General features: G+C 43.9%; 1 protein-coding gene across 1 annotated transcript in view; it reads right to left on the bottom strand.

The window, feature by feature from the left end:
• Positions 1–25,524, bottom strand: part of ABCA12 (ATP binding cassette subfamily A member 12) — a 77,196-nt gene that overhangs the window by 32,626 nt on the left and 19,046 nt on the right. The window contains exons 5-25 of the mRNA XM_041460212.1: positions 25,218–25,327; positions 24,312–24,497; positions 23,284–23,462; positions 20,260–20,372; positions 19,115–19,211; positions 16,743–18,986; positions 16,020–16,135; positions 15,288–15,394; positions 13,588–13,841; positions 13,365–13,477; positions 12,812–12,936; positions 11,815–11,988; positions 10,751–10,915; positions 9,516–9,717; positions 8,788–8,927; positions 8,122–8,241; positions 6,901–6,991; positions 5,381–5,560; positions 4,178–4,484; positions 2,041–2,155; positions 392–721 (exon numbers count right to left, since the gene is read on the bottom strand). Coding sequence (XP_041316146.1) covers positions 392–721; positions 2,041–2,155; positions 4,178–4,484; positions 5,381–5,560; positions 6,901–6,991; positions 8,122–8,241; positions 8,788–8,927; positions 9,516–9,717; positions 10,751–10,915; positions 11,815–11,988; positions 12,812–12,936; positions 13,365–13,477; positions 13,588–13,841; positions 15,288–15,394; positions 16,020–16,135; positions 16,743–18,986; positions 19,115–19,211; positions 20,260–20,372; positions 23,284–23,462; positions 24,312–24,497; positions 25,218–25,327 — 5,468 coding nt within the window. The remainder of the gene's footprint in view (positions 1–391; positions 722–2,040; positions 2,156–4,177; positions 4,485–5,380; positions 5,561–6,900; positions 6,992–8,121; positions 8,242–8,787; positions 8,928–9,515; positions 9,718–10,750; positions 10,916–11,814; positions 11,989–12,811; positions 12,937–13,364; positions 13,478–13,587; positions 13,842–15,287; positions 15,395–16,019; positions 16,136–16,742; positions 18,987–19,114; positions 19,212–20,259; positions 20,373–23,283; positions 23,463–24,311; positions 24,498–25,217; positions 25,328–25,524) is intronic.

The raw sequence follows: 25,524 nt of genomic DNA, 5'->3' as shown, positions 1-25,524 counted from the left end.
GCCCTGCTACCCAAACCCCTCACTGAGACAGCATGGTTTTTCAGAGTGGGTGAAAACAATCCATTTTCCTTTGTAATTCCAAAGGGGAAAGTATATAGCTATATACTATGATTAGTATATAGCTATATATAGCTATATATACTACTGTGATTCAGCTGGCAGGTGGGAACTCACTAAAATTCCACAAGGAGTGCCTTTAATTAGGGGACACAGCTAATTCCAGGTGTCCCTCAAATGGGTCATGGCCAACCCTCCTACTGTGCCTGTCACCACCCGCTGATGGAATTCAGAAAGGCACGAGATACAATAAGAGCTGGAGTGAGGTCCCTGAAGAGCTGCTGAGGTCCCTGCCTCCACACACTGCCTGGGAATAAGGAGAAGCAGAACTCACCAGGAGGCTCTTGACAGAGAAGCTCAAGTGGTTCTCGATGACGAGCAGCACGATGAAGGGGAAGAAAGTGAGGATGTAGACGAGGCTGCCCACCAAGGCGGCGATGTTGGTGTTGTTGAAGAAAACGCTGATGAAGTAGCTCATGGCTATGATGGACAGGCTGTAGTCCATCAGGTACAGGAACAGGAGTGCTGTGTCTGTTTTGGGAAGGATCTCACCCACTTTCAGAACTACAATGAGGAAGGTGACGGTAATCAGGAGGAAGATGGCGCACTCGATGAACCAGGCGATGAAATGGCTGCTGGCGTTGACACCCATCATCTTCATGTACTGCAGAGAGGAAGGTGAAAAAACAAAATCACAAGTGGCATTTGGGAGAAATGAAGAGATCTTTCTGCTGATATTGAATGATTTCTTTTTCCAGCTTCTGGACAGAGCCTGCAACCAGATCATGCTCATTCTATCTAGGGACAAACCACGCACTCCCATTTCAGGAATGCCCAAGGTCTGCAAAGCAGTCTGTTGGAAAAGAACAGCCCACACAGGACCTGCAAGGATCAAATGTCAGCCCACAGGCTCCAAAGCAGCTTCTGGCCTTAGATTTGTATGTTTTCTAAAGCCTTTTGGTAATTTTTTGAAATAATGATAATTGATCCAGTGGCTTAAGCCTAAAAGCTCTCAAATGTCCTTGAAACCAGACCTTTCTCACACAACCTCAAGACAAAAAATAACAGCTAAATTACTGTGATCAGAAGGAAGAAATATTAACTTATATTAGCTGATGATTAATCCCCCTACTTGCATAAAACTGTAAATTTGTATAGATAAATCCAGAAGAAACTACATGTGCTGGTGTCTTCTTGTGGATTATTACACAGCTAAAAAGATTAGTGATGCCCTGGTCCCCTGGAGACAGTGAAAATGGTTGCCTAAATTAGAGTAGGGGGCTGCCAGGGAGCACACACTGGGGTTCATTCATTTTCCATCTCATCACAGGTCAGTGTCCTTTCTTGGAAGTGTTTTTGGTGAATCAGTATTTGTTTCCATGGTGTTAGATAAAAAAAACAAATCTGCTCAAAGCTTTTGTTGCTTGCTGAAGCTTAGTTTGACAAAAGTTCTTTGCTGTTCATCTCTGTTGACAGTGATCACACTGAAAACCTGAGTTAATTTAATAAATTCCCAGTGTCTCAATGTCATTTCTTTTCCAACAGGCAACCTGAATGAAGAACTTCATTTCAGAGGAGCTGATGTAATATGTAGCACCTTCTGAAATATTAAGTATAATAACTTCAAGGATAGGAAATAAGTCACTTTTCATGTCTTTGTCCCCAGTAGGTATGACTCAAAGTCAATTTTTAGAGAGCTTTAAATCTTCAGAAACCCTGTAATTTTGTGAGATGCCCATGTTTCCTGTGTTCAGCACTGCAAAGCAATATTCCCTCCACTTGAAGGGCAAACACCCTGCATCTCCATGGCTTTGAGCTTGGTTATAATGTCAGAATTCACACACTGCAGGTCAAACAATAGGTAACTGGAATATTTTCCTTAATGCTTGTTTTGCTCCATTTAATATTGAACATCAGACACGCTAACCAGGAATAAGGAAAATCTGTTTATAATTCTGCACGCCCCAGAAAGTTTCCCCGTACCTCATAAAGCCTCAGATCTTTCTCCTGAACAAGTGTTTTAACAAAGTCAGCTATAAACAGCACCCAGGCAGCCATCAGAGCAAATGGAAGAGAGTAGGTCACGCTGGTTAAGAACCTGTAAAAGGCAAAAGCAGGCTTTAGCTGAATACAAAATGTTCTGGGGATTAAGGCTTTATACAAGAATATATTTTTCAGAACAATACTCTGGCACAGGAAAAGACATTCTTATATTTCAAAATGTGGAGTAAAATTAATAATTACAAAAAAAGACTCCTTTGCCATTGCATTGGATTTTCTATTCATCAAACTCCTGACTGCTCAGAATATTTTTATTTTTATTTTTTTTTTATGTTGCAGAGGGATTTCCTTGCTCAGCAGCACCACTGGCAGGAGCAGGAAGCACCACGAGCAGTGGCATCTCCTGCCTCTCTGATGGGCTGCATTCCATTTGGAAACATCACAGCACCAGCCATAATTTCCAGCTCTGTTCCCAGTATAATGGCCAAATTTCATGAGCAGGCCATATTTCCTGGTGCTGGAGTCTGGATGTGGGTGCTTTCCTATAGGTTGTCTGTCCTACCACCCCACAGGACAGGCAGACCAAGGGCACATTTCTTGGCTCCTCATTTTAATTAAAACCTTCTCCCAGTGTCACATGTGTGAAGAAAAAATAAACCAAAAACAATGGCCAAAAATAAATTTCTCCTTTTGACATGGAAAGCAAGTTTTTATAGCAGGAGATCCCCTTCATTGCACCTGCAGGGTTTATGTTTTCCTCCTTAATTTCTAAACCTGGCTTAAAACCCACAACCAGTGTTATTCCTGAAACAGTGTACAATAACAGTGAGAAATGAACATTACATTTGTTTTCAAACTTTTTTTTTTTTACCTGTAAAACTGAAAATTTCCTATAATCCAGCATTTTAGGAAATGCTTCCATGCAAATGAAGTCTTATTTAAAAAGATCCAGAAAAGGCTCCTAAAAATTCAGCATAGCCCAACACCCCTTGTGTACTAGTTTATATATATATATATATATATATATATATATATATATATGTATATTTCCTCCCCCCTTTTCTCTCCAGGATGATAACTGTGCAATACCAATCAATAAGCAGGCATTTTGTGATGACTTCTGCTGGATTCAAATCCAAAGCCTTGAGGTATTTTAATAATTGAGCAAACACATCCCTCTGAACCTGGGCTGGGGAGAGGGAAACCCAAAGGCAAGTGGTTTTCCCAGCAGGCCAAGAACAAAAGGGAGCAGACAGCACTGGAGTCAGTGCTTCCAGCAGGCAGTTAATCACTGCACAAAACTCTCTCTCAGCAATAACCCAGGAATTTGCTGCAGAACTGGTTTTGGATGCTTCCTGCCTGTGTCCTGGGCATCTCACATGCTGCTCCCCTGAGGAGGGGTTATAGGTGCCCAGCTCTCTTCAGTGACAGCTGACACAGGATATGAACTGCTCTCCTAAATGATATCTTACAGCTCCCAAAAAATCTTTTGGCTGACACAGCTGGCATGGAGGTTTTTCAGTAGGAAAAGCTCCTAGGTCCAGCCTATCCCTTTGCTCCAAGGGAGACCCTCAGTAAGGGCACAGTGATCCTCACATCTATCAATACTTCTTGCTGAACATCCTCCAGGGCTCCCTGATGGATCCTGAAATCCCTTCCCTGTATGTTTTCCACTCAGTTTGGCCACTGTAAAGCTCATAAAACTCAGCATCCCTTTTTTCCCCCCAAAAAACAATTTTCTAAGTTCTGCTGCATTGTCTGCATGTTAACACGTACAGAAAAAGCCAAGACTCATATTTAATCAAGTTCTGCCAACTCTCAACCCCACTCTGTGTAGTAAAACAGGGACAGGGAGTTTTACCTGCTGTAAAACCTACAAAGTTACCACCACAATCCAGGTATAAAAAGAGCACTGAAAACAAAAGATTAGGCAAACTAAACAGACCATCTTACAATCAAAAATTCCCTCTTTTGTTCAACCCTTTGAGAAAAAAAACCAACTGAACAGAATTAAATTCTTTTTATGCTATGTGAGTATGGTATTAAGGAATGGTGTACTCCACCAGTCTGACAAGACGAGTTGACACAAAACATGAAGGCAAAAGCCACCCAAACTTACATATCCTTGTTGTAGCAGGGGTAGGGCATGGCCTGGACCTGAACAGCTATCTCCTCTGGCTTCTTGCCAGTCTGCAGTTCAATGATGGCCCTTTCAATGCTGTCCTGGATGTAAATGAAGGCCCGGCTGTAAATCTGGCTCTGGGAGGTGGAGTTGTGCGGGCCCACGGTCCAGATGCGCTCGCGGATCCTGTTGGTGGTTTGAGTTATCCTGCTGCTCATTCGGATGGTGTAGTTGAGCACAGGAGGGAGGGACAGGCCCCCAGGAACTGAGTGGCCAGGCCTTGAAGGCAGCTTGAAAATGATACCTGGGAAAAGAAAGGCAAAAGGCTTTCCTGTGGAGTTGACAGCACACACAGATACGTAGGAACTCCTTATTTTTACAAGGCTTCTTCACAGAATTTTTCCTATCCAGAACATTTTTCCTGATTATTCCATATATAAAACATATGATAGAATAGAGCATAAACAGAGAAGAAAACTGCTACTATGGGAAAGGACAAATATCACCAGGGTTTGAAGTTCCAAGAGAAGCAGAAGTTTCTATCTGCCCCTCAATTATCAAGTATAAAACCAAACAAGTCACAGGATTTATGAGTAAATCCTAACTGAGGATCTAATCTTCAAATACTAATTTGTACTAATGATACAAATGTAAGTTCCTATTTCCTGCTCCCTCCACCCCTCTCTGCAGTCTGATCCCACAATCCAATCCCACAAATGTGAAAAGTGTGACTTAGAAGACTCAATACACCATTACAGTGTGTGGCTGGAGTATCTCAAGTGATTTATGACCTTCTAATAAATTGAATTGTCTCATATTTGGACTTGAGGATCTTAAAGGTCTTTTCCAACCTGAATGATTCTGTGATACCTTTCTTGATTAAAGTACCTTTCCCCGTAGCAGCTTGAAAGGAAATGGCTGCACAAAGATCACCTTGAGGCAGTGGGATTTTATTCAAACTGAGAATTAACCAAGAGAAATCACCAGCTGACCACAGACAGGGGAGGTGTAAGGGAAGAGGAGGCATGAAAAGGAGATCTCAGTGTGCAGGTCCCACACACACTTGCTCCAAATCAACTGCAGCGTGGTGGGAGCTGTGACCACAACAGCTCCTGGGGAAAAGCCAAATATTTTATGCTGCATTCCCACACTCCATCAGGCAAAATTTAATTGTCAGGGGGATTTGGGACTGTCACATACTTGCAAACAGCTCGTTCTTCAGGAAGAGCTCCTTAGCCACCGCTTCCATCTCATCCAAGTCCTGCACTGGCCGAATGCGGTTGAAGGAGACGCAGGAGGAGACGTTCACAGCCAGGGCAGCCAAAGTGTTCAGCTGATCAACAACGTCGGCGTTGTTCTGCAATTCCAGCCGGATATCATCTAGGGAAAAAGCCCACAGACAAACCCTCCAGCATCACTACACCCAGCAAAAATCCCAGTCCATCTTTCCACTCCTTCACGCTGATGATGACACCAGAAAGGAGGAAAGAAAACACAACAAAACTCATCATGCTAAATATGAAGCGTGAAATACATTTCTGCACTCAGCAATGCAATGAAGGCATGCAGTTGACCCAGTTTTTATGTTAATCATTTGTAATATGCTCGTGAGTTTGCCTTTGGGAGGATGCCAGCAATGGGATGTGACAGCCATCCCAAATCAGAAGTCCCCACTAACCTGCTGAGGCTTTAGACACGCACGTGGTGCTCACCATTCCTTCCACACCCTCTGGTTTAGGATGTAATAACTCGCCTGTTGAGCTGCCGTGTCTCAGGGGAGGACATGCTTTATCCAAGCACGTCAAGGCAGAGCTGTGAGTGCTGTGCTGATGTGTGGACTGAACCTGATGCTGCAGTTAATAAAGATGCTGCTGTTTGCTGGCAGGTTTCAAAGGTGGCTGCATAATGCAAGGTAACTAATATGGAACAGCTGCTACAGGCACTGCGGCTTTATGGGGAGTTGAGGCAGGAGTTGTTGCTCATGAATAACACAGGGGTCATCACCAACTGGATGTAAATGACTGCAACAGACCATAATCACTCTTGGCTGCTGCTGGGCTTTGCTGGCACAGTCCAGATTTATGGTGACATGCCTGGCCACTCACTGCAAAAGCAGGTAGGGACAGCCAGGCAGGAAGGGACTGTGATCCCCATGCTGTGCACTCACAGAGGATGTACCCACCACCACTGTTACTGGTGATTCTCACACTGCACAGCAGCAAATGTCACCTTGGAGGGCCTTGCAGGCCCACCAGAGAACAGCAAACTGCAGCAGAGCATCTCCCGCATTGATGCCTCTGGCTCCACCAGCCTGGGTACATTTATCTGATCCCTGGCTGTTCCGCTCTGGAGAACTTCTCATCTGAGCCTCGCTGCGATGCAAGGGAGCTCTCCACAGCAGCTCCAGCCGAGTCCCAGGTAGCTCATTTGAAGCCATAATTACGGCTAAACAGTGTCCTCCAGTGGCCACACACCGCGGCAAAGCCTCCCGTCCCTCCACCCCGGAACACCCAGGAGAAACATCTCCTCACACCAGCGCTGTGCTCTCTGAGTCTTTCCCTGGAAGATTTCTGCATCACAGCGGGGATTGCCTTGCCCTGGAGCCTCCAGCATGGGCTAGAGAAGAGCAGGCTAGGGGATGGCTGCAGCTGGCTGACTCTGGAGCTCCCAGGCCTGAAGTACAAGTAAGGAAGAGGGCAGCACATCATGGACACACTTACCCAGCTCATCTATCTGACTCAGGAGCTCAGCTGCATCCAAATCCACCATCAGCTTGATAAAAACCTGCACAAAGGGATTCTGCAGGGCGTTCTGTCAACAAACAGAGAAAGACAAAGCATCAGTTTGACCAGAAGCTTCTTGAGCTCACTCAATTCTAAACCACAACTGAGCAGCTGCCTTCACTGGGTATTTGTACTGCCCCCTCCCCACTCCCTTCACTCTACATCAGGATGGGGAAATGCCAGCAATGGGAATCTCCTAGAGAGCTCTCTGAGTCCAAGTCAGTGCTTCTTTGAGTCCAGAAAGGATGCCTACTCAGTCTCCACCAGGCACTAGAGTCCCATTAAAAAAAATCATGGATAATTTTAGTTATTTCAGAAGTAAATTTCCCTTGTGTCTGTTTTAAGTCCTGTGAACACAGCCAGTGCACAATGCATAGGCAATGAAAACTTAACTTGGAGATCAGCACAGGTTTTTGTTTGGCTGAATATTTCATTATTCCACCAATGACTGCAATCAGCAGAGAATATTTCATTTCATTTTTGCACATTCCATTCTGGATTTTCTCTTGGTGCCATGGAAATTAGAATGAATTCCAGCCCCTAAAATTAACTGCTAATGCTTTTGGCTTTCAGGGATCTCATTTTTGTAAGAAAAGGAGACAATTTTTACTACAGAGAATGGGAAACAAGCGTGTGTAACATTACAGTCTACTGCTTTCTGTATCCAAGCAAGGCTAGGCTTCTTAGGAGGAGGAAAAAGAAATTTTATTTGCATTCATTGAGGTACAAAACATCTTCTAGCTCTTATGTGTGTACCCAGAACTACATGCTTATTATAGATACTATTTCATTTCCTGAAAAATTCATTTCTTGCCTAGTCTTGGCTGGCTGGATCAGTCCATCAAGCAGAAAGTTAATTTACAAACTGAAGAGTGTTCCCTGTTCATCTTAGCCCTCCAGCAGGCCCCAGCGCAGCCAGGGTCAGGGAGCATATTACAAACAGTTCATTTGAGAAAGAGAATTTGCAGGGAAAGGTGAGTCAGGAGCATGTCTGTTACGGGAACAGGCAGGCACAGAAACTGTGAAGTCCAGGACACCCTGAGAGGGGTCTCCCCAGCTGACCTAAGATGTCCCTGGAACCCCAGTTTACTTCAGTGAACAAATCCATCCTCTCAGGTCCCTCCTGGCAGGAGACAGAGAGGAGGTAGGAAGTCATACCTTGATCATTGGAACTGTCTGGTTTAACTTAGTCAGTGAGTTCAGGATGACAGGAGACTGGTCCAGCCACTCCTGGGACTTCAGGGCTAACTCAGCCATCTGCTCCAGGGTTGCATTTGACTACAAAAGAAGCCCACAACATAAAAGGATTAATTTTTTCATTACCTTACAGATTTTAACCAATGAATAAATCAATAAAACAGTTGAGACCAAATTTGTTTTCCTTAGGATTTTTCCTAGCATCCTCTCATTGTTTGGCAAAATACCCCTTAACACACTGAATTTATGCAAGCACTTAAACACACTGTATTTAGAGCATGCCTTGAATATCTGCTTTCCTTCTGCCTCTGGTCTGCCTGTGAACAAGCACTGCATACAGCATTCTCTCTCCTACTGGCTGAAAATATGGGGGTGAAACTTGATAAACTGAAGGCCTTAAACAATTGTCCTATAAATATTAGACCAACAGCAGCTTCTGGAGGGAAGATTCAACTAAAGACAAAAGATGACTCATATGGCCAGCAAGGCAAGTAGGCAAAGATAATTTGATGAATACTCCAAACAGTGAGAAAGCAGCCCTCTGCTTCCCAGGGAAACAAGCCCGTGCTAGACAAATTACAACCCTTTGCAGTGGGTGTATCCTGATGTCCTGGAGCAGAGCCATACCTTTCCCATGATTGCTCGAGTTTCTGGGGTATCTGGTGTGAAAAGGATCTTCCCAAGCACCATTGGTTTTAAGAAAGACCAAATCAAAGCTCCAGTGGGGGTCTTGACCAGGTCCAGGTAAAAGGATAAGCAAAATGGGGCTGCAAGGGGAGAAAAGCAAACAAATTGCACAGAGAACAAACAGACCAGACACAAGAAAGCTGCCACTATGTTTTTTCTCCCATCTGCCCAGTTTGTTGCTGTGGCCAGTGAATGACTTCAGGGCCCTCTTCACTGACTGATCTAATGCATCTTGACAAAAGCAATCCACCCCCAAGATCTCCTGTTGCTGAACTCAAGACAACAAGAGTCTGGCTGTTTGAGCCAACATTATCTGCTTGAAGGTTAAATGGAGCTTTGTGAACTCAGAGGAGCTAATAATGTCAGTACAGTCAGAAAAACTACACATCAAGAAAAAGCAGTGACCTGTAGAGCCCTAGGACCAGATCATCAACAAATGGGAGACAGTGCAGTGTCAAGCACTGCTCTGCTGCACAGGCAGTTTTCCCTTTGAACACTTATGGAAATAAACCACCAATAATTAGGGCAGTGCAGATCTTCAGCTACCATAAATAATGAGCACTTACAGCCCTCAGAGACATATGGAGAATAGCTCAGCACTAGATCTGTCTGGAAATAGCAGAGTTCAGCTCTGAAATGTTTGTGCCCTAGGGAAAAGCCAGACTTACTGGAATCCTGAGGAATCCCATATTTCCTCATCAGCTTTTGGACATAGACATCCTCTGCATGAGAACTGTTGCTTACAGGGTCTCCAAAGTCTGGAAGCAAAGACTCAAAAAACAGGGGTGTGATCTCCTGGTTGCAGAGGACTTTTGACATGGATTTAAAAGTGCCATGTGTTACCCCGAAGTTGTTTGGTTTAAATAACGCCTGCAGAAAAGACAAAACACAAATAAATCCTGCCCACTGAAAGCACCCCACTTGGAGAGAAATAACAGAATGAGAAGGAAAGGACTGAACTTTTTTATGCTGCTTTCTTATGAGAGGTTTGCATTTACAAAAATAGGAACTTTTCATGGAAATCATGTGGTTTTTTTTATTATGACAGAGGTGGCACATTTATTTCCAGGTATGACAGCCAATGTGGGAAGTGCCTACAATGTGTGCAGAGAAATTCCCTATAATGTGTGCCTGGTGACATTCCCACACCTGGGTTACAACACAGATTTGTCACATGGATGTGCACATCACTGTCCCCATCCAGTCCATGGCTGCACGTGGCTCTGCAATGTGCAGGCAGAATGATGACCAGGAACAATTCCTGTCACTTGTGTTCTCCTGGACCATGGATCAGAGATGGATTGGACACTGTGCTGGATGAAGGCAGTGCACCCTGGAGTTACTGCAGCTGTCAGAGCAGTAATGGGTTTGTACTGAATGTTTTGGGCAGGCTGGAGGCTTGGGGTGTGATCTAATGCACACTAAAGCTAAGGCAGTTTTTAGCTGCTGACTTTGGTGGGTTTGCCTTTAGTGGGCAGTTCTCTAGCTGTTTTCACCATCTGATCCTTCCAGTATTTTGCTGGAAATCCTCTCTCCTTTAAGACATTCTTGCTCCAATTGTTCCTCCCACAGCATGTGATCCCCACTCATGAGCACATGATGGTCCCACTGCTCCAAATCAAAACTCTCCCAGGAAGGCAACACAGAATGGATTGGGTTGGAAGAGACCATAAAGCTCATCTCATTCCAACCTCCTGCCATGGGCAGGGACACCTGCCAGCAGCCCCATCCAGCTTGGCCTTGAACACTTCCAGAGATAAGTTTGATAGAGCTTTTTTCAGAACACTGTTGCTTTGAAACAGAATCCGTGGTTTAATGCACCTGTGGCTTCTAGGGTAAGAAATTACTGTGGAAACCATTTCAGTGGCATTTTGCCTCAAAAGCACAGGCAGACTACACATACCTTAGTCAGTGGCATTTTCCTGGACTGTCGGAGCTTTTTCAGGGAATGAATAGCTTGTAGCAATGGATCAATGCCAGATTCAACCTGGTGTCTGAAATACTTCATTTTTGTCAGAAGGCCTAAAATCTTGTCCATGGGTTTCTGAAGTTCCTTGGGGAAAAACATCTGCAAGAGGCAGGAAGGAAATCAATTATGATGAGCAGGAATCTGCGTGCACAGGCACGCACACGCCCATATTGTGTTAACTCAAACATGAGCACTGTGGGATTTTCAAAACTGCAAGGAGGCTTTATAGAGTGGGTGTCTCATGGGAAATGAATGGGATTTGTATTCCTAAATCCCCAAGCACTTTTGCAAACCATTCACCTGAACATTACATAATCTAACAGTGTGTTTCCAAACACCTACAGTTGGGAAATATCTGTCATGCACTGGCTGGGATATGATCAAATCTCTCATTTCACACAGCACAGGTGTCAAACACTGTGAGTGACTTTTGACCTGAGCCCAAATTCATTGGCACTGTCATTTAACAACTTTTTTTTTCCCCCAGGATCACTCCTGTACTTTTAAATACATGCTTACTATTCACTTCTCTGTGAATGTTTTCTTAGATGCTGTTGCTACAGTTGGGGAGGTTGGGGGGGTGAATTTCAATCATTTCATAGCTTTGTAGTTCCAAATAAATAGGGAAAAGATATTTTACAGGACTTTTTCCAGAGCTTCCCTTTCCAAGAAATCACAAAATTTGGCTCATATTTGGGTCAGCTGGGAGTGTTCAAGAGGTTGTGACAGCACATAAAGGATACTAGCAGATAGGGAGGCATTTAGAGTAGGTCCAGTGCCTTTAAATGGGGTTTGCTGCTTTACACCAGCTGGGATTCTCATTTATATCCATGCTGTCACAGCATGGATATGCAGTAAAAATTGCTGCATGAGCAAAGCCTGATCTTTGGCTTATGTAAATCAGTGTAGCTTCTGGCCACTGCAATGATATTTTATAACCTTTCAGCCACGGCCTGCAGCAAAGACTGTAGAAACCACTCTAAAAATCCAGCACTAACCTTGTATAAGAAATTGTAAATGTCCAGGTGTCTCAGCAGGGTGACCCCAAGGAGGTAAGTCCTGCGAGTCCTCTCTGCCAGAGGGAGGCTGCACAGCTCCTGCACCACCACTTGCAGCTGTGGGTCCTCCAGAAGGACACTGCAGGACTCCAGCTGCAGCACCCAAGAGAGGAACTGGGCGTGCACAAAGGGAAAAGAGAATTGTTAGGGGTGCACTGCATGCTCCACCATGCCTGGGTTAATCTTGCCTGGCTGTTGTTCTTTCCACAGTGCCATATTTCAACCACCTAAGAACCAGAAAATGCCTGCCCATTACTCCTGCTCCCAGGGACAAATCCTAAGGACTGTGTTTTACTACCCAGCTTGCCCAGTAGTAAAAGCTTTTGTGGCTTCAATTTCTCACTGACTGATGCATGTGAAGTTTGGAAAAGAGCGTGCTCTTTGGGGCCCAGTCCAGACAACATGGCTGGGAAGGGGAAAAGCATCTGGAGCTCTGCTTGCAGGAGCAGGAGGCTGAGGAAGGGAAGCTCATCTCTCATTCTGGGAGGGCATTTTTGGACCCTGAGCGCTCTCATATGTTGTGGTTATAAATGTACTTTTTTACCTGGACTGGGACAACTTCTCAGTGACCAGGGCTGACTGAAGACCCTGCTCAGCCCCCATTAGTGTGTCCCAGAGAGTTGTGCCCTGCTGCAGATCAGAGCCATCCCTCTCCAGGCAGTGCCTGGCTGCTGACCAGCTCCTGGTGACAGCCAAAGGGACCATATGGCTCCCACTCTGCAAAGGCTGGGCTGACAACAGTGATGCTCCTACTGCATTCCTGGTGGCTATCCCAATGCATAACATGCACTGCTATCCTCTTTCTGTCCCTGTGGGGTCATCTGTGCTGACACATACCCAGTGACCTGCTCAACTGCATTCACTAACAAATTACAGTTTTAATGGTCTGAGCAGCAGAAAGCAACAAGACCTCCCAAAAGGATAACAGCAAACTTACCTGACTGCTGTTTTCTGGGAAAGATGCTTCCAGAAGAGCATCAATGCTGGCTGTGGACATTCCTGTTGCGTTTCTGAGGTCCTGTCTGAGCTGGTCCACATTTTTAAACACATCTCTTAACTTTTCTGGAATGAACAGTCAAAGAACAACTGATGTTACAGCTTTCTCCAGACACACAGCAAATCTCAAGCACATGGAGAAGACTTTATGTGAAGTATGAGAGCACGGTACCTCACTGCTGATATGAAAAAAATAAAAAAAAAACTTGGAACATACAGTCATTACTTCCTACATTTTACAGTCTGGTTTGTGGGCTGAAGTTATCACATCTCAGGAGAGCAAAATTTGCTCAGATGGAAAGACTTGGTGCTTTCTTTGTGGTCTTGAACAGGCTCTAGAAGTAGCCCAGATAAAGGATCCCAAGGTCACAGTGTATGGTTATTTCATTAATACCAATTCTTCCTGGCAGCTAGGCAGTTCTGGGATTTCCAGCAGAAAGTGTGGTACCAGTGGTGATGTTTACCAACATTGTAAAGAAAATACAGAAGAGTACCTTGCTTGCTTGAGTCTGTTAAACCCTCAGTGACATTCAACATGGAATTCAAAGCAGCCATATACTGAGGAATCTCTTGAAAGAAAGCAATTTCTGGTACATTTTCTTGAAGCCTGAATTGGAAAAACAAAACAACAAACAAAACTGAGAATACAAAGAGAAGGCAAGAAGTCATTTCATAAACAGAATACTAAAACAGTCTAGCTCAGAGGGAGAGCCTCACCACTTCAGCTGTGCCTGGATGTCTGTTGCATCCCCAATGAGTACATTTTGGAGCTCCTGGGAGATCCTCCTGTGACTCAGCACGTTGGTCACAAGCTGGCTGCTCAGCTCAGCAGCACGGAGGAGCTGCTCCTGAGACTGGCCTTGCTCACACAGCTCCCCAAAGGGAACCTCAGGGAGGTGGCAGAGCTGCTGGATGGACTGAGAGCTCTCATAGTCACACAGAAGTGCTGTCAGATCCCGGAGGCGAGAGATCTTCAAAGGACATTTTGAAAAAAGGAAGACAAATGCACAAACACCAGTTACATGACAGAATTATAAAAGGCAAGCTTTAAAGAGTCTAGCTGTGCCTTTCTGTCTCTCCTTAGGACTAAGATTTTGAAATACATATATATTTAGTTCATTCAAAAGGTCTCCAATAGAACAACTTGCGACAATCATTGTGTGAGCTTCTGGCAGACCTGGCTGGATCTAATCAACCTTGCAAACCTTAACATGTCATTTCCCCTGCCCAACACTCTTAGACAGCAGTACTCCATTGGACTTACCTGTTTACCAATTAATCTTCTCAGAGACCAAATAAATCTGCATTGCAAAACAGGTTTAGCCTTTCAGATACCACCTGGTCATCTACTGCAGAACAGGAAAGGGACTTGGCCAGAAGTCAGAGCTTCCTCATCTGCCAGCCCATGTAAAATTATAGTCCTTTGCTATTATGGGCTTTCCTCTTGTCTGACATCATTATTTACATTATCAGGCTCTTATGGGAAGAATTATTTTCAGCTTTATGCCCTTAAGTACCTGTCACACTGAGGCTCATCATATTATTGTTACAGATATATTACACAACAACAACATTGCACACTGCTGTATTTTTTAAAAGGACTTTTAAATGCTATTTCTCATATGGAGCAATAGACTAAAGTGCATGCATGCTATTAGTGCAGTCATGAATGCATGGGCTAAGAAGCATTTTATTCAAATGAGGCACTGCCAAACCCAAAGCTGGTGAGGGAACTCCATGAATCAATGGTGCTGCTTAATCTCAGAAGCCATTCTGGTGTTGTGTGACATCTGGGGCCAGAGGAGCATGTGGGGACTCGACTCCAGCCATGCTGGTGCTGCTACAGCTGCTCAGGCACAGCAGTAAAGCAGTTACTCATGCTGCTAACTGCCAATTAGGAGTGCACAATTCCATGGATTTTCAGGAGGGCAGAGATAGCTAATCCCTACCTGTGCCCTCCAGAACTCCTCCCTATCTCCTCCTCAAGTGAAGCTGAGGCATCCTAGAATGATTGCAGCTCTGCAAGGTGCTTCAGGAAGTCTCAATACACTGAATTTTAGAACTAGTGGTGCACTGAGGATTATGCTACCACTGGCCATCTCTGCACTGCTCATCCTCCTAGGACAGCTGGTGGAAAACAGAGCTATTCTATCCAGCACATGGGAGGACAGGAACACCTCTACCTTCTCTGAAAAATGGGTGTACACTCAGTAGGGACAGATAAAACACGTCCCTCAACTCAGTTTACAGGTGACCTTCAAATACAGGCAGCAGGGAGAACACAGAGTTTCATCCTAGCTTTTATCAGCTGTTCTCTTAAGAAAACTTTTTTCCATATTCTGTTTTTCAAAACCACCATTGCACATTCATGTATCACTGCGGGATGTCCTTCAAGTCAGCATTTTAAGCAGACTCACTTTTAGCTTCAGGAGCTCTGGTATGGATGAATGTTTCTCAGAGGTATTATTTTGCATAAAAGAGTTCTTTTTCAGATGAGTTTGCTTCAAAAGCAGTGTGATGTTTTCTGTGAGGGGAAAAAAACAATAGTTACTCCAGACAAAAATGCGAGAAACTTCACAGATGGGAATATCAGCACTTTCATTCTGAGGCCAACTGAGCATTGCTATTTTCCACCAAACTCCCGTGGCTGAGGACCTCTGAAATCACAGAGCAAGGTCCAAATTGTAATCTGGGTTATAAGGGATTGAGGTCAAGTAGGTGCCCTGTTCCTAGTGAAATCCACCCCACCCTGGTAATAGGTGCACAGGTAAAACCTCCTGGGTGTTACAATAAGCACAAATGATGAGTATCTATGTGAAATATCATGTTAACTCTCAGAAATAACTGCTGTCATATTACAGCTACATAAAGCTGTGAAGGCAAAGAGGTTTCTATTTGTAACATTGCTTTGTCTGAGTGTCAGCAACCTGTCATTACACCAAGAAAAAGAGATGTGCCTTCTGGAGAGACTGGGATGGAAACCCATAATCCCAATGTGACATAACTCAAACAAAACCCGTCTCACTTCCCCAGGTCTCACAGCTCCAGTTAATTGCCAGCAGATAAAACCCTGTAACACCATTCCTTCCCACCATTAGGCAAAACACATTCCAGCTGAGGCCCTTCAGCATTAATGAAATCATGATCACCTGTCAATTCCCCATCTTCAGCTTCTGCAGAATTTATTAAACACATCAGGTAAGGGTTATAGCTGTTATTCGCTGTCATCTGCAATACGGTGTTTTGAAATTCTAAAAACAGAAATCTGAAAAATAAGATAGGAATTTAAATCAGCTTCTCTTTCAAAAACAAGGTATGTATTAGTGAGCAACCTGTCAGCTATGGATGCTGCTCCTCAGCAGAGTAAATAAGAATTCCAGATGAAAGCCATCTCTCCTAAGTGGGTACCTCCCCAGTTTTATTCCATCAGTTCTTTTTGCTGTTATTTCCCAAAGCTGTCATTCACTCTCAAAATAAGAAAACACACTTGAAAGGTTCACATCTATGTGATGGATGCATTACATAGATGGAAAGGCACACCTAAGGGAGACTGAGGATCAAAAATAAGAGAGTCATCCCACAAAGGAAGGTTTTCCAAAGAGCCTACCACTGGTGGTGAGACTCCTTCAGGACTCTGTTCGACTGTGCATTGATACGTGCCAACACACAAAATTTTTTGCAAGTCTGACTTTCAGCTCAAGGAGAAGTTTCCTCTTCTTCAATTTAACCCACATTATACATTGTGTCCTAAATTACAGTGATTGCAGGCTTAGGTTGTTCCACTGGAAGAAAATTCCATATTTCTCATGCTGGAATGAGAATGGTGGTCACAACCCATCCATGAAATTACAATACCCAAAGCCCAAACTCACTGTGTGATCAAGCTGGTTGGGGACAGAGTGTGGTCACTCAGAGTCCAAGGCAGGCTCTTGTTGTAAAGGGTTTCTGCCACGACAGTGAAGTGATGAGCAACAATATCAATCACACTGACAAAACTGGTTTTGTTGGAGAGAAAGGCTGAGCTGGAATTTATATTGAATTCATTTAGCAGGCCAGGGATGTTCAGCCCATCGAGAATGTAGAGGGTGGCTTCTGTGACTTCTAGAGCTGACAGGTCACTGGCAGAGTCACTTGCCACTGCTTCCAACAGCCTTGCAAGGGAAGATCCTTCAGCTGGGTTCCTTTTGGTGCTGAGGAAGCTACCAAACACATCCCAGACACTTGTGTAGTAACTGCCTTCGGTGAGGCTGAAGGCACCCTGGAGCAGCTGCAGCAGGTTGGGGAGCTCATCCTGTGCCACACTAGAGAGCATGGGCAGGTTATTCCATCCTGTGGCACTGTCAGACAAATTCAGGGAGCTCAGCACTGTTTCATTCAGCAGGGCAGGAAGGAGCACGTTCAGAAGCTGGGATGGGGACACATCACCCACATCCTGGGCTGGGATGGGGAACGAGGCATCACCCTGCACCAGCCCCTCCATGGCTGCACTCAGAGCTCTCACCTTCTCCTGGAGCCACGAGTTTCCCAGCTCAGAGACAAGGTTTAACTTGGAGAGGAAACTCAGAGACAAACGCAGAGCTCGCGTGAGGCACGACAGCTCCTTGGAAAAGCTCTCCCTGCTGTTGTTGTAGGCAGCAGCAAACTCTGGGGACAGTTTCAGGTTGCTTATGGCCAGCTGGAACACCCTGGTAAAGGTGTCATTGCTCCCTGTCCCACCCTCCACGGCCAAGGAATCCAAGAGGGGCCTGCAGGGGCTCCTGGCTGAGGACTCCCTTAGAGTGGCATTTTCAAACAGCACCTCAAGGCCTATGCCAAGCACATCTTCAAAGGAGCAGTTCTGGAGTGTCCTATAGCCATTGCTGCTGTGCTCAAGGAAAGGATCCAAGGCTGATCGCAAGAAATCCCAAATTTTTGCCTGTAGTGAGTTATTGTGCTGTGAGGAAGACTGGCTGAACTCCTGAAGTAGAAGATGTGTTAAATTATAGATGGGTTTAATTATGTCTTCACTGGAACCTTCACTGGCAGTTGTATAATGAAGGATTTTCATTCCTGTTCTCAGAAGTTCAGACAAGCTCTCCAAGGTCTTATTGTTAAAATTAAAGAAAAGTTCTATAGATTTTAATGTACTGACATTATAACTCAGCTGTAAGTCTTTTAAGATGTACAACGTCTTCTGGATGGCTTGAGTGACTTGTGAGATATTGGCTACTCCAGAGCTTTCCCCAAACTCTCTAAACACAGCTGTTATAAATTCTGACAGCTGATCCAACTCTTCACCGAAGACACCACTTGATTTATTGTTCAGCTTTTGCAATTGGCTGTCTAACACCTCCAAAAACTGCCTGTAGGCGACGATGGCTGTGTTATTCCACCTCATGGATCTCAGCTTCTCCCCAATGCGCCAATAGACGTTCAACTCATCCCACCAGGCCTCACCCATGGACTTCTCTACAGCCCTCATCAGCTCAAACACAGGCAGCAGGATGTACTGATAACCTACATTTGTGCCTATCATTCTAAAAAACATCTTCTCGAGAGCCAGGAGCTGCTCTGGGAAGTTTCTGTAGGACTCAGACTCAAGCAGATCATCAGAAAACACAGATGGGATTTCTTGCATTCCACTCAAATGGTCTCTGAGACCTTCCAGAAGTGATGGCATGCTTGTGGAGAGCAACATTTTGAGAGCATCCGTAGTTTTCAATATACTAAAATTGGAATTACTTAGGAGAGCTGGATTCCAAAGCATTGTAGCTAATTTTAAAGCCCTCTGAATTTCTTTCCACTGGGTCATTGTATTGAAAATGGCAGTCCCATTAAAGTCACTCTGTAATTGCAGTGATGTGAAGTTATAGATTTCATCAATTATTTCCTTATGATATGGTTCCTTTAATTTATAATCATGATGTGGATTCATTCCCAGTTCAAGAAATGCATACAATTTCTGTAATGTTTCATTCTTCAAATTTCTGAATAGATTTAAGCTTTTTAATTCACTTCTATTCATTTTTTCCTCAAAGCCTTTAAAACTATGTAGATGCTTTTGTATGGCTTCTAAATCATCTGAATTAATGGACCTCTTGGAGTGCTTTCCACCAATCTCTGGTGACTTTATTTTTCTGGAGGGGAACAAAGAAGTGTTTTAGTGAATATGAAATCAATGCAAGTGGAAATGTAAGGTAATTTAGAGCAAAGATCATAGATGTGAATTACACTGTTAGTAATATCGCTTTAGCTAATGTCTCACCTTAGAACTTCCTCCAATTCAGATACTAAAGTGTGATTGTCTTTCCAGTGAACAAAGGAATTACAAATAGATCTGGTCACCCAGCTTCCTTCTTTATCTACAACAAAAATGTGAACAGCACATTAGTAAAGATCATGTAATTCTGGAACCTGAAAAGTGCTATAATGGCAAATCTATTCAGGGTAACATGCACCTGTGAAGTTAGGCTCCTACCACAAGCCACAATATCCTGGTTACACATCTGAGTTTTCATTTGGGGTGTAACTCTTTCTGGCCCTTCAAGGGAAGTGAGGATGGCATCCTGGAAGTGACTTTCTGTGCTGAAATAATTCAGGAACAATTCAATGCTCCTGTGATCTGGATGCTAACAGAGGTCTCCTCCTGTTTGAGGAGCACTTTGCTGTCAGTAATGCAGAGCAAGGTGGCCAAGTATTTCTTACGGTTTCTTTCCCTTCATTTAGGGTTGCTTTTTTGCTGCTCACACATAAGCTCTGTCTGCAGCATCATTTATGTCTCCCACAGCCATTTACACTCATCTTGATATCTCTATGTGTCTAGTCCTCTCACCAGCCACTTTCCATGTTTTCCATTCTTGCACACCTCATCTTTCTTTTTATCCACCTCAACTCCCACAATCACAACAAAACAAGTAGAGAAGGGACTGAAATCCCCATCTGCCCCTTGTAGCATTTAGTTCCTTTCCCTAGCCTGTTCCCAGGGCCCCAGTTAGAGGGGGATATCTCTGCTAGAAGGGACAGGGATTTGAAGGAATGGCTCATCTGGATGTAAACAGCTCATTGTGCAGCCCAGCCCCAGCCCCTGCCTCGCTGCACCAAGCTGAGTGAGACAGAGTCCACAACCAGAGGCAGATTTTGACATCATCCCCCCAAAAAAGCAAACCAAGGTAAAACATTACTGCTTCCCATTTCCACTGAGGCTGCAAACTCGTGTTAATTCATTGTCTACTGACAAACCCAAGCCTTTTTTACTTTTCCATTTGAAATGAGGCATTTCATTTGTAAAAAGCTGAAGGAAGAACCCATTATGCTGAGCCCTGAACAGTGTGCTATCTGTATGGTTACTTATTAGCCTGCAGTTTGCTTCTCCTCAGCACCACAGGTTTTCAGCAGAGATATGACTCTTACCTTGCTCCATGCAGTTCAGGGGAAGTGGAGAATCTGTAACCCCATTCTGAACAGTTTTGAATCCATCATCGCTCACAAGAGTTGCAGAGACATTCTGAGCTGCCAGCACAACACTGAAGGAGTAGGGGAAAAAGGAAAATAAATTGTGGTTACAGGTTTATGGGAAGAGAGAAAACAAATGCTCTAATAGGAAACAGCTGGAGTACAGCCTATCATTCTTAAAATGTCTGACAGACAAGACATCACCCCTATTTTTAATTATTTGTTTGATCATGCACAAGATGCAAACACCAGGGGCTTTGATGGGAAAGCCATGGTGGTGTATTAGCACAAACATACGTGTGGCACTCATTAGGTGCACGTTTTCAGAGAGTTATGTAAAATCTACAGGCCACTAAAATCCAGCCAGCAGGCCTCAGAAAACACCCAAGTGACACAGCAACCATGTGATTCACTGTTGCAGGGGAATTTCCTCCTAAAAAACCCCAAGAACCAAGGAGACAAGGCCCCAGGGAGAGCAGGGATCCCGGGGGAGGGGCAAAACATCTGTGGAAGGAAGAAGCCATCACAAATAACTGTTGCCATTTCCAATTCTCCTTCTTTCCTTTTTCATGCTGTAATAGCCAGGCTAACAGGGAAGGAAGGAATGTTTGTCAGTCTTAGGAAGGAACAAACTGATAATCAGGCATATTGTATCACAGAGGAGCTAATTTAAAGGACTGCCTGCTCAGGTGTGCAGGTTACTGAAAACTTCACTGTGATTATTAGTCCCTTTTTCTTCTCCTGTATAAAGAGCAGCCTTCACTGTAGCTGTGGGGTCACTGAAATGCACCATCTCTCTCTCACCTGCCTCACGTTCTGCAGGTGATACACAAAGAACCTGGCTGGGCTGATCTCAGTGGCATGAATAAATACATCCTGATCTGTGGGAACAGGCTGTTACTGAGAACAGAGCACCAGGGATCTCTTCTCTCCTAATTTAACATAATGTCTCCATGCAGGCTTCGTGGGCTTGGTGCTCATCATTTTCATTCTGCAGATGTGCTTGTAAGAGTCTTAAGAAAACCAGTTATAAACAACATTTTAGCTGAGCAATGGCAGAGCCAAGGAGGAGGCAGGCACAGACTTGCCCAAAATGGATGCATATCACACAGATCAGAAGGCAGCAAACATGGAAACAAGTGTTGTTGCTGCCCTTTTATTTCAGTCTTGCAGGGTTTCTGCAGACTTTGGCTGTGGAGAAACTTGCTTAGCTGAAAAACTATCGTACAACAACAAACAGGAACATTTGTGAAATCAGTCTGCAAACCAGGTTTTTGTGAGTAATAAAGTTTGCTGCTAAACTTTCTATAGGATTCATGACTTGGAAGTTACTGTTTCACACTGGTGGTGTTTATCACTCGGTTCATACAGATGCACCAATGAGCAAAAGTTCTTTTCTTCTACACCTTCATATTTCAACCACAAAAAAAAAAAATTCCCTGTACAGCACTTCTTTAGGAGTTCAGTCCTGCCTGAGTAAGAGACGTGGCCAGGCTCGCTAAGATGTGCTTTTGTAAGCATCATTAAAAGTACTATTTGTGCAATCTCCTTGCAATAACTCTTTACTCATGCGTTTACAGTGCCAGATGCCAGGCATAAAAGCACTGCACAGTTCTGGTGATGAAATTCTATGTGCCTCTTTGTTGTGCCTATGATAACTTCCCCCAGCTCTGCAGCTGGAGAGCAAAGCACAGTCAATATTAATTCTCCCTGGGCACTCCAACAGGGCTGGTTCTCAGGCTGGGTTCTGCAAGCCAGTAAATGCAACCAAATGTAATAATCCTGTGACTGAAACAGCAGCATGAACAAAATGCTTCTGAATAAAATTACAGTTCTTGCCACACTGCTGCTGACTCCTTTAAGGATAAGGACATTACAGTTTACACATGGGTCTCACAATGCAGCATGGGAAATTACCTTGATATTAAATGTACAGGTTTCTAAGTGCCTCAGCAACACACCAGTGATCAAAAGTGAGTCCCTCTAAGCCTGGGTGCAATCAAAGTGGCAAAGCTCCTACAACTTCTTTTGGCATCTTAACCCAACTGCTCATGCATGCAAGATTAAACCAAGGAGAGTTTGAAGACACTCAGTTTCTTGGTGTCCTCCATGTACTGTAACAACTGGACTATCCAGAATATTTTATAGCAGGGTCAGTCACACACCCAGAAGATGATTTGGAAACAGAGTCCCTTAATCCTGAGTAACTCAGATATTCTGGAGATCAGGGAGAGTTTAGCCAAACTACAGCCCAGGAAAGGGATTTCAAGGCTAAGCCCATTTTAGAAAATTGTATTGCCCTAGGTGCAAACTGCATCAAATATTTTAGTTCAGTTAAATAATGCAGTTAAGCCAGCTCTGTTTTTCATATAACCACTGAGCAAGTACATAACTGGCACTTTCTTCTTCAAGTCAGACATGTTAAAGCCCATACGGTAGAAAACCAGGCTCCCTCTCTTCTCTGCTCTCTTGGGATCAGCCTTGAAAGATTAACCCAGCACTAGATTAGGTAATCAGTTTTAAAAAACAACATTATGGCTCCCCTACAAGTGCTTGAGGTGTTCCAAAGCAACCTGAACTTGGCTCTGTGCTTTTCTGGAAAGAAGCAGCTGGCTGCTTGCTTTATCCAGCCAGGAGGGCTTTTCTTCCACCAAAGGCAGTGCCTGCAACTCACCAGCTTTTCTATCTGCACAAGGGCACGACAGTGCCTCTAAGCAGGCTGGGAGAAAACTCAAGGGTTTATATTAAGTTCCCATTAAAAGAATGACACAAGAATCACTGAAAAACAACACACTGCTCGCAGTCCACAGACACCTTTAGAGATGCATTAGCATGGAGCTGCATCATTCCCCAAATAAATCATGCTTTTAAGGTAACACCTTTCTTTCCAGAGGATAGGTGATGCCCTTAGAGGTCAGTACACAAACCCACCAGCAAACCCAGCAGTTTTCAGTGCTTCTCCTGCCAGTTTCTCTGTTTTACCTGCTTGGATTCTGAAGGAAATCAATTATGTCTCGCAGCTGCATGTTGTCCTGAAACACATCTGGGGCCAGCAAAAGCAGGTGCCACAGGGAGGTGTCATTCTGCACTTGGGAGATGAGTGTCAGAAATGAGACCATTTCACTGACAAAAGTCTCCTGGTACTCTGGGTTGTGCTGCACCTTAACAAATAAAAATGTAAGAAATTATTTAAGAACCAGAAGAAATTATTTAATAACCAGAAGCCTTGCTGCTGGGGGGTATTTCTATGTTTTTCAGCTGGCACTACACTTGCATGCAAGTCTGCAAACAATACATTCAAAGAACAGGTAATAACTGAGAGTGTGACTGTGTTTTACCTTCACACCCCAGGTTGAACAATAAATTCTCTGTTCAGACAAGCCCTACGATTCATAATGTCCTAAAGAGTCCAAAGACTAGGAATACAAGAAAATGAATATCAATTCTAACCTTGGCAAAGAAAAAAAAAAAAAAAACAACAAAAAAACAAAAACCCAAAAAAAGGAAGAAGGCTTTATCTTTAAAGGATTAATTTGCTTTAATTATATTGCTTTCCCAAAGACAAGTACTGCTTCAATCATGAATTGTTGGATGAGATGCAGGAGTCACTGGATGAAGTTATACTGCTGAGGTAATACACAATTAAATTTATTGCCTTCCCAAGGTTTAAACATTCTTATTGACACCACATCTTCGTGCTGTTCTCTTGACCTGCCACTATAGCTGGGCAAACAAAGAGGAGAAGCAAGGCCCAGGTGTGGTGAGAACCCTTTGTAGCCATGAGCTGGTGGCTGGATGACCCTTGGCTTTCCAAGCCATGTGCTCAGTTTGGAGGTCGTTGGGCTAACCCCATGCACAAGAATTCACTCAGCCTCACTGTGCCCTACTTGGGTACAGAGATGAGCAACCCCTGCCCACAAGGGGCTGTGTTGTAGCTCCAAACCCTGCCTGGTGGGTGTGAACTGCCACAGCTCCCGGCTGCAGCCCCCAGGAAAGGTCCAGGCACTCACCTGGGAGAGCTGGGTCCTGAACTCCTGGGCAAAGGACTCCAGAAGCGAGGAGTTGGTGAAGCAGAAGGTGTGGTGGATGTTGGCTGCCATGCTCCCTCCCGTGGCACCGGGATGTGCCAGGTACCGTGACAAGACCTGGCACAGCAGGGCCCTGAGGTTCCCTGCAGTGGAGTATTGGGGCTGGCTCTGAAAGAACAACAAACATTCGGGGTGGCTGTAAAGCAATATTGTATTTGGGATGGTGCTAAATGCAGTGATGAGCCTTTTTTTAAGGGGTAGCAGTAACATCTGAAAAGCATTGTGGTTACAGCATTGACAGAATTCTAGCATTCACTAAAATCCCTCAAATTCCTCATCTATTACAAAGAGAAATGTGTGCTTAAGTGTTTGTAGGCCTTGACACCAAACCACAAAAGCAGTGTCCGCTACATTGTAACAAATTTCTATTACAAAGGAATAGATTCTATAAATATTAAATACCCATAAAATCAACACACAGTGCCTCTGATGCCACTGCAGGACTAGCATGGGCAAATAAATACTCGAATGTCAAAGCCTGTGACATAGTATCTTTAATTTCATAAGAGAGAAAATATACTGAAAACATCTTAACTCACGCAAGTTCTGAACAAAGTATCTCAGGGGATTTCTTGTGTGTGACTATATTTTGTATTTCATGGTATTATGTCTCAAGGTTTGCCTGATTCCTGCCTAGAGGATAAAAAACTCACCACAAAGCTTAAAAATCCACCCACAATCACTATGTTTCCAAAATAAAGCTCATTCACATAATAGGGGAGATCCTAAAGCAATAAAAGCTGTGTGTTGGTACTTCAAGCTTCTAATTCTTTAAATATGAAGATACACAAATGTTCATACTCAGCAATTATGCAAATACAGACTTACCTTCCCAAAACTGAAGATCTTGTTGAACGTGTGGGTGCTGGAAGTCAAGTTGGATGGTGATGAAACATTCTGAAGGTTTTTCTCTCCATGAAATACTGAATCCCCAAATGCTGCAATAACAGTTTGAAACACTGTATTTTACTTATGGCTTTTAAAAGCTCTTTGCTACATAAAACCAGGACACAGAACAGATACCTACAGCTTTGGGTGCATTATCAATCTGCTTCCAAAGGTACGGCCAATCTGTAAATACTTTAGGGTTTTTTCTGATATAATGAAATTCTGGATGATACTGTAACTTGTTATA

This window comes from Pyrgilauda ruficollis, unplaced genomic scaffold, assembly GCF_017590135.1.
Source record: "Pyrgilauda ruficollis isolate IOZ18807 unplaced genomic scaffold, ASM1759013v1 scaffold140, whole genome shotgun sequence".
Lineage (NCBI taxonomy): Eukaryota > Metazoa > Chordata > Aves > Passeriformes > Passeridae > Pyrgilauda > Pyrgilauda ruficollis.
This window is presented reverse-complemented; position numbering and strand designations above follow the sequence as displayed.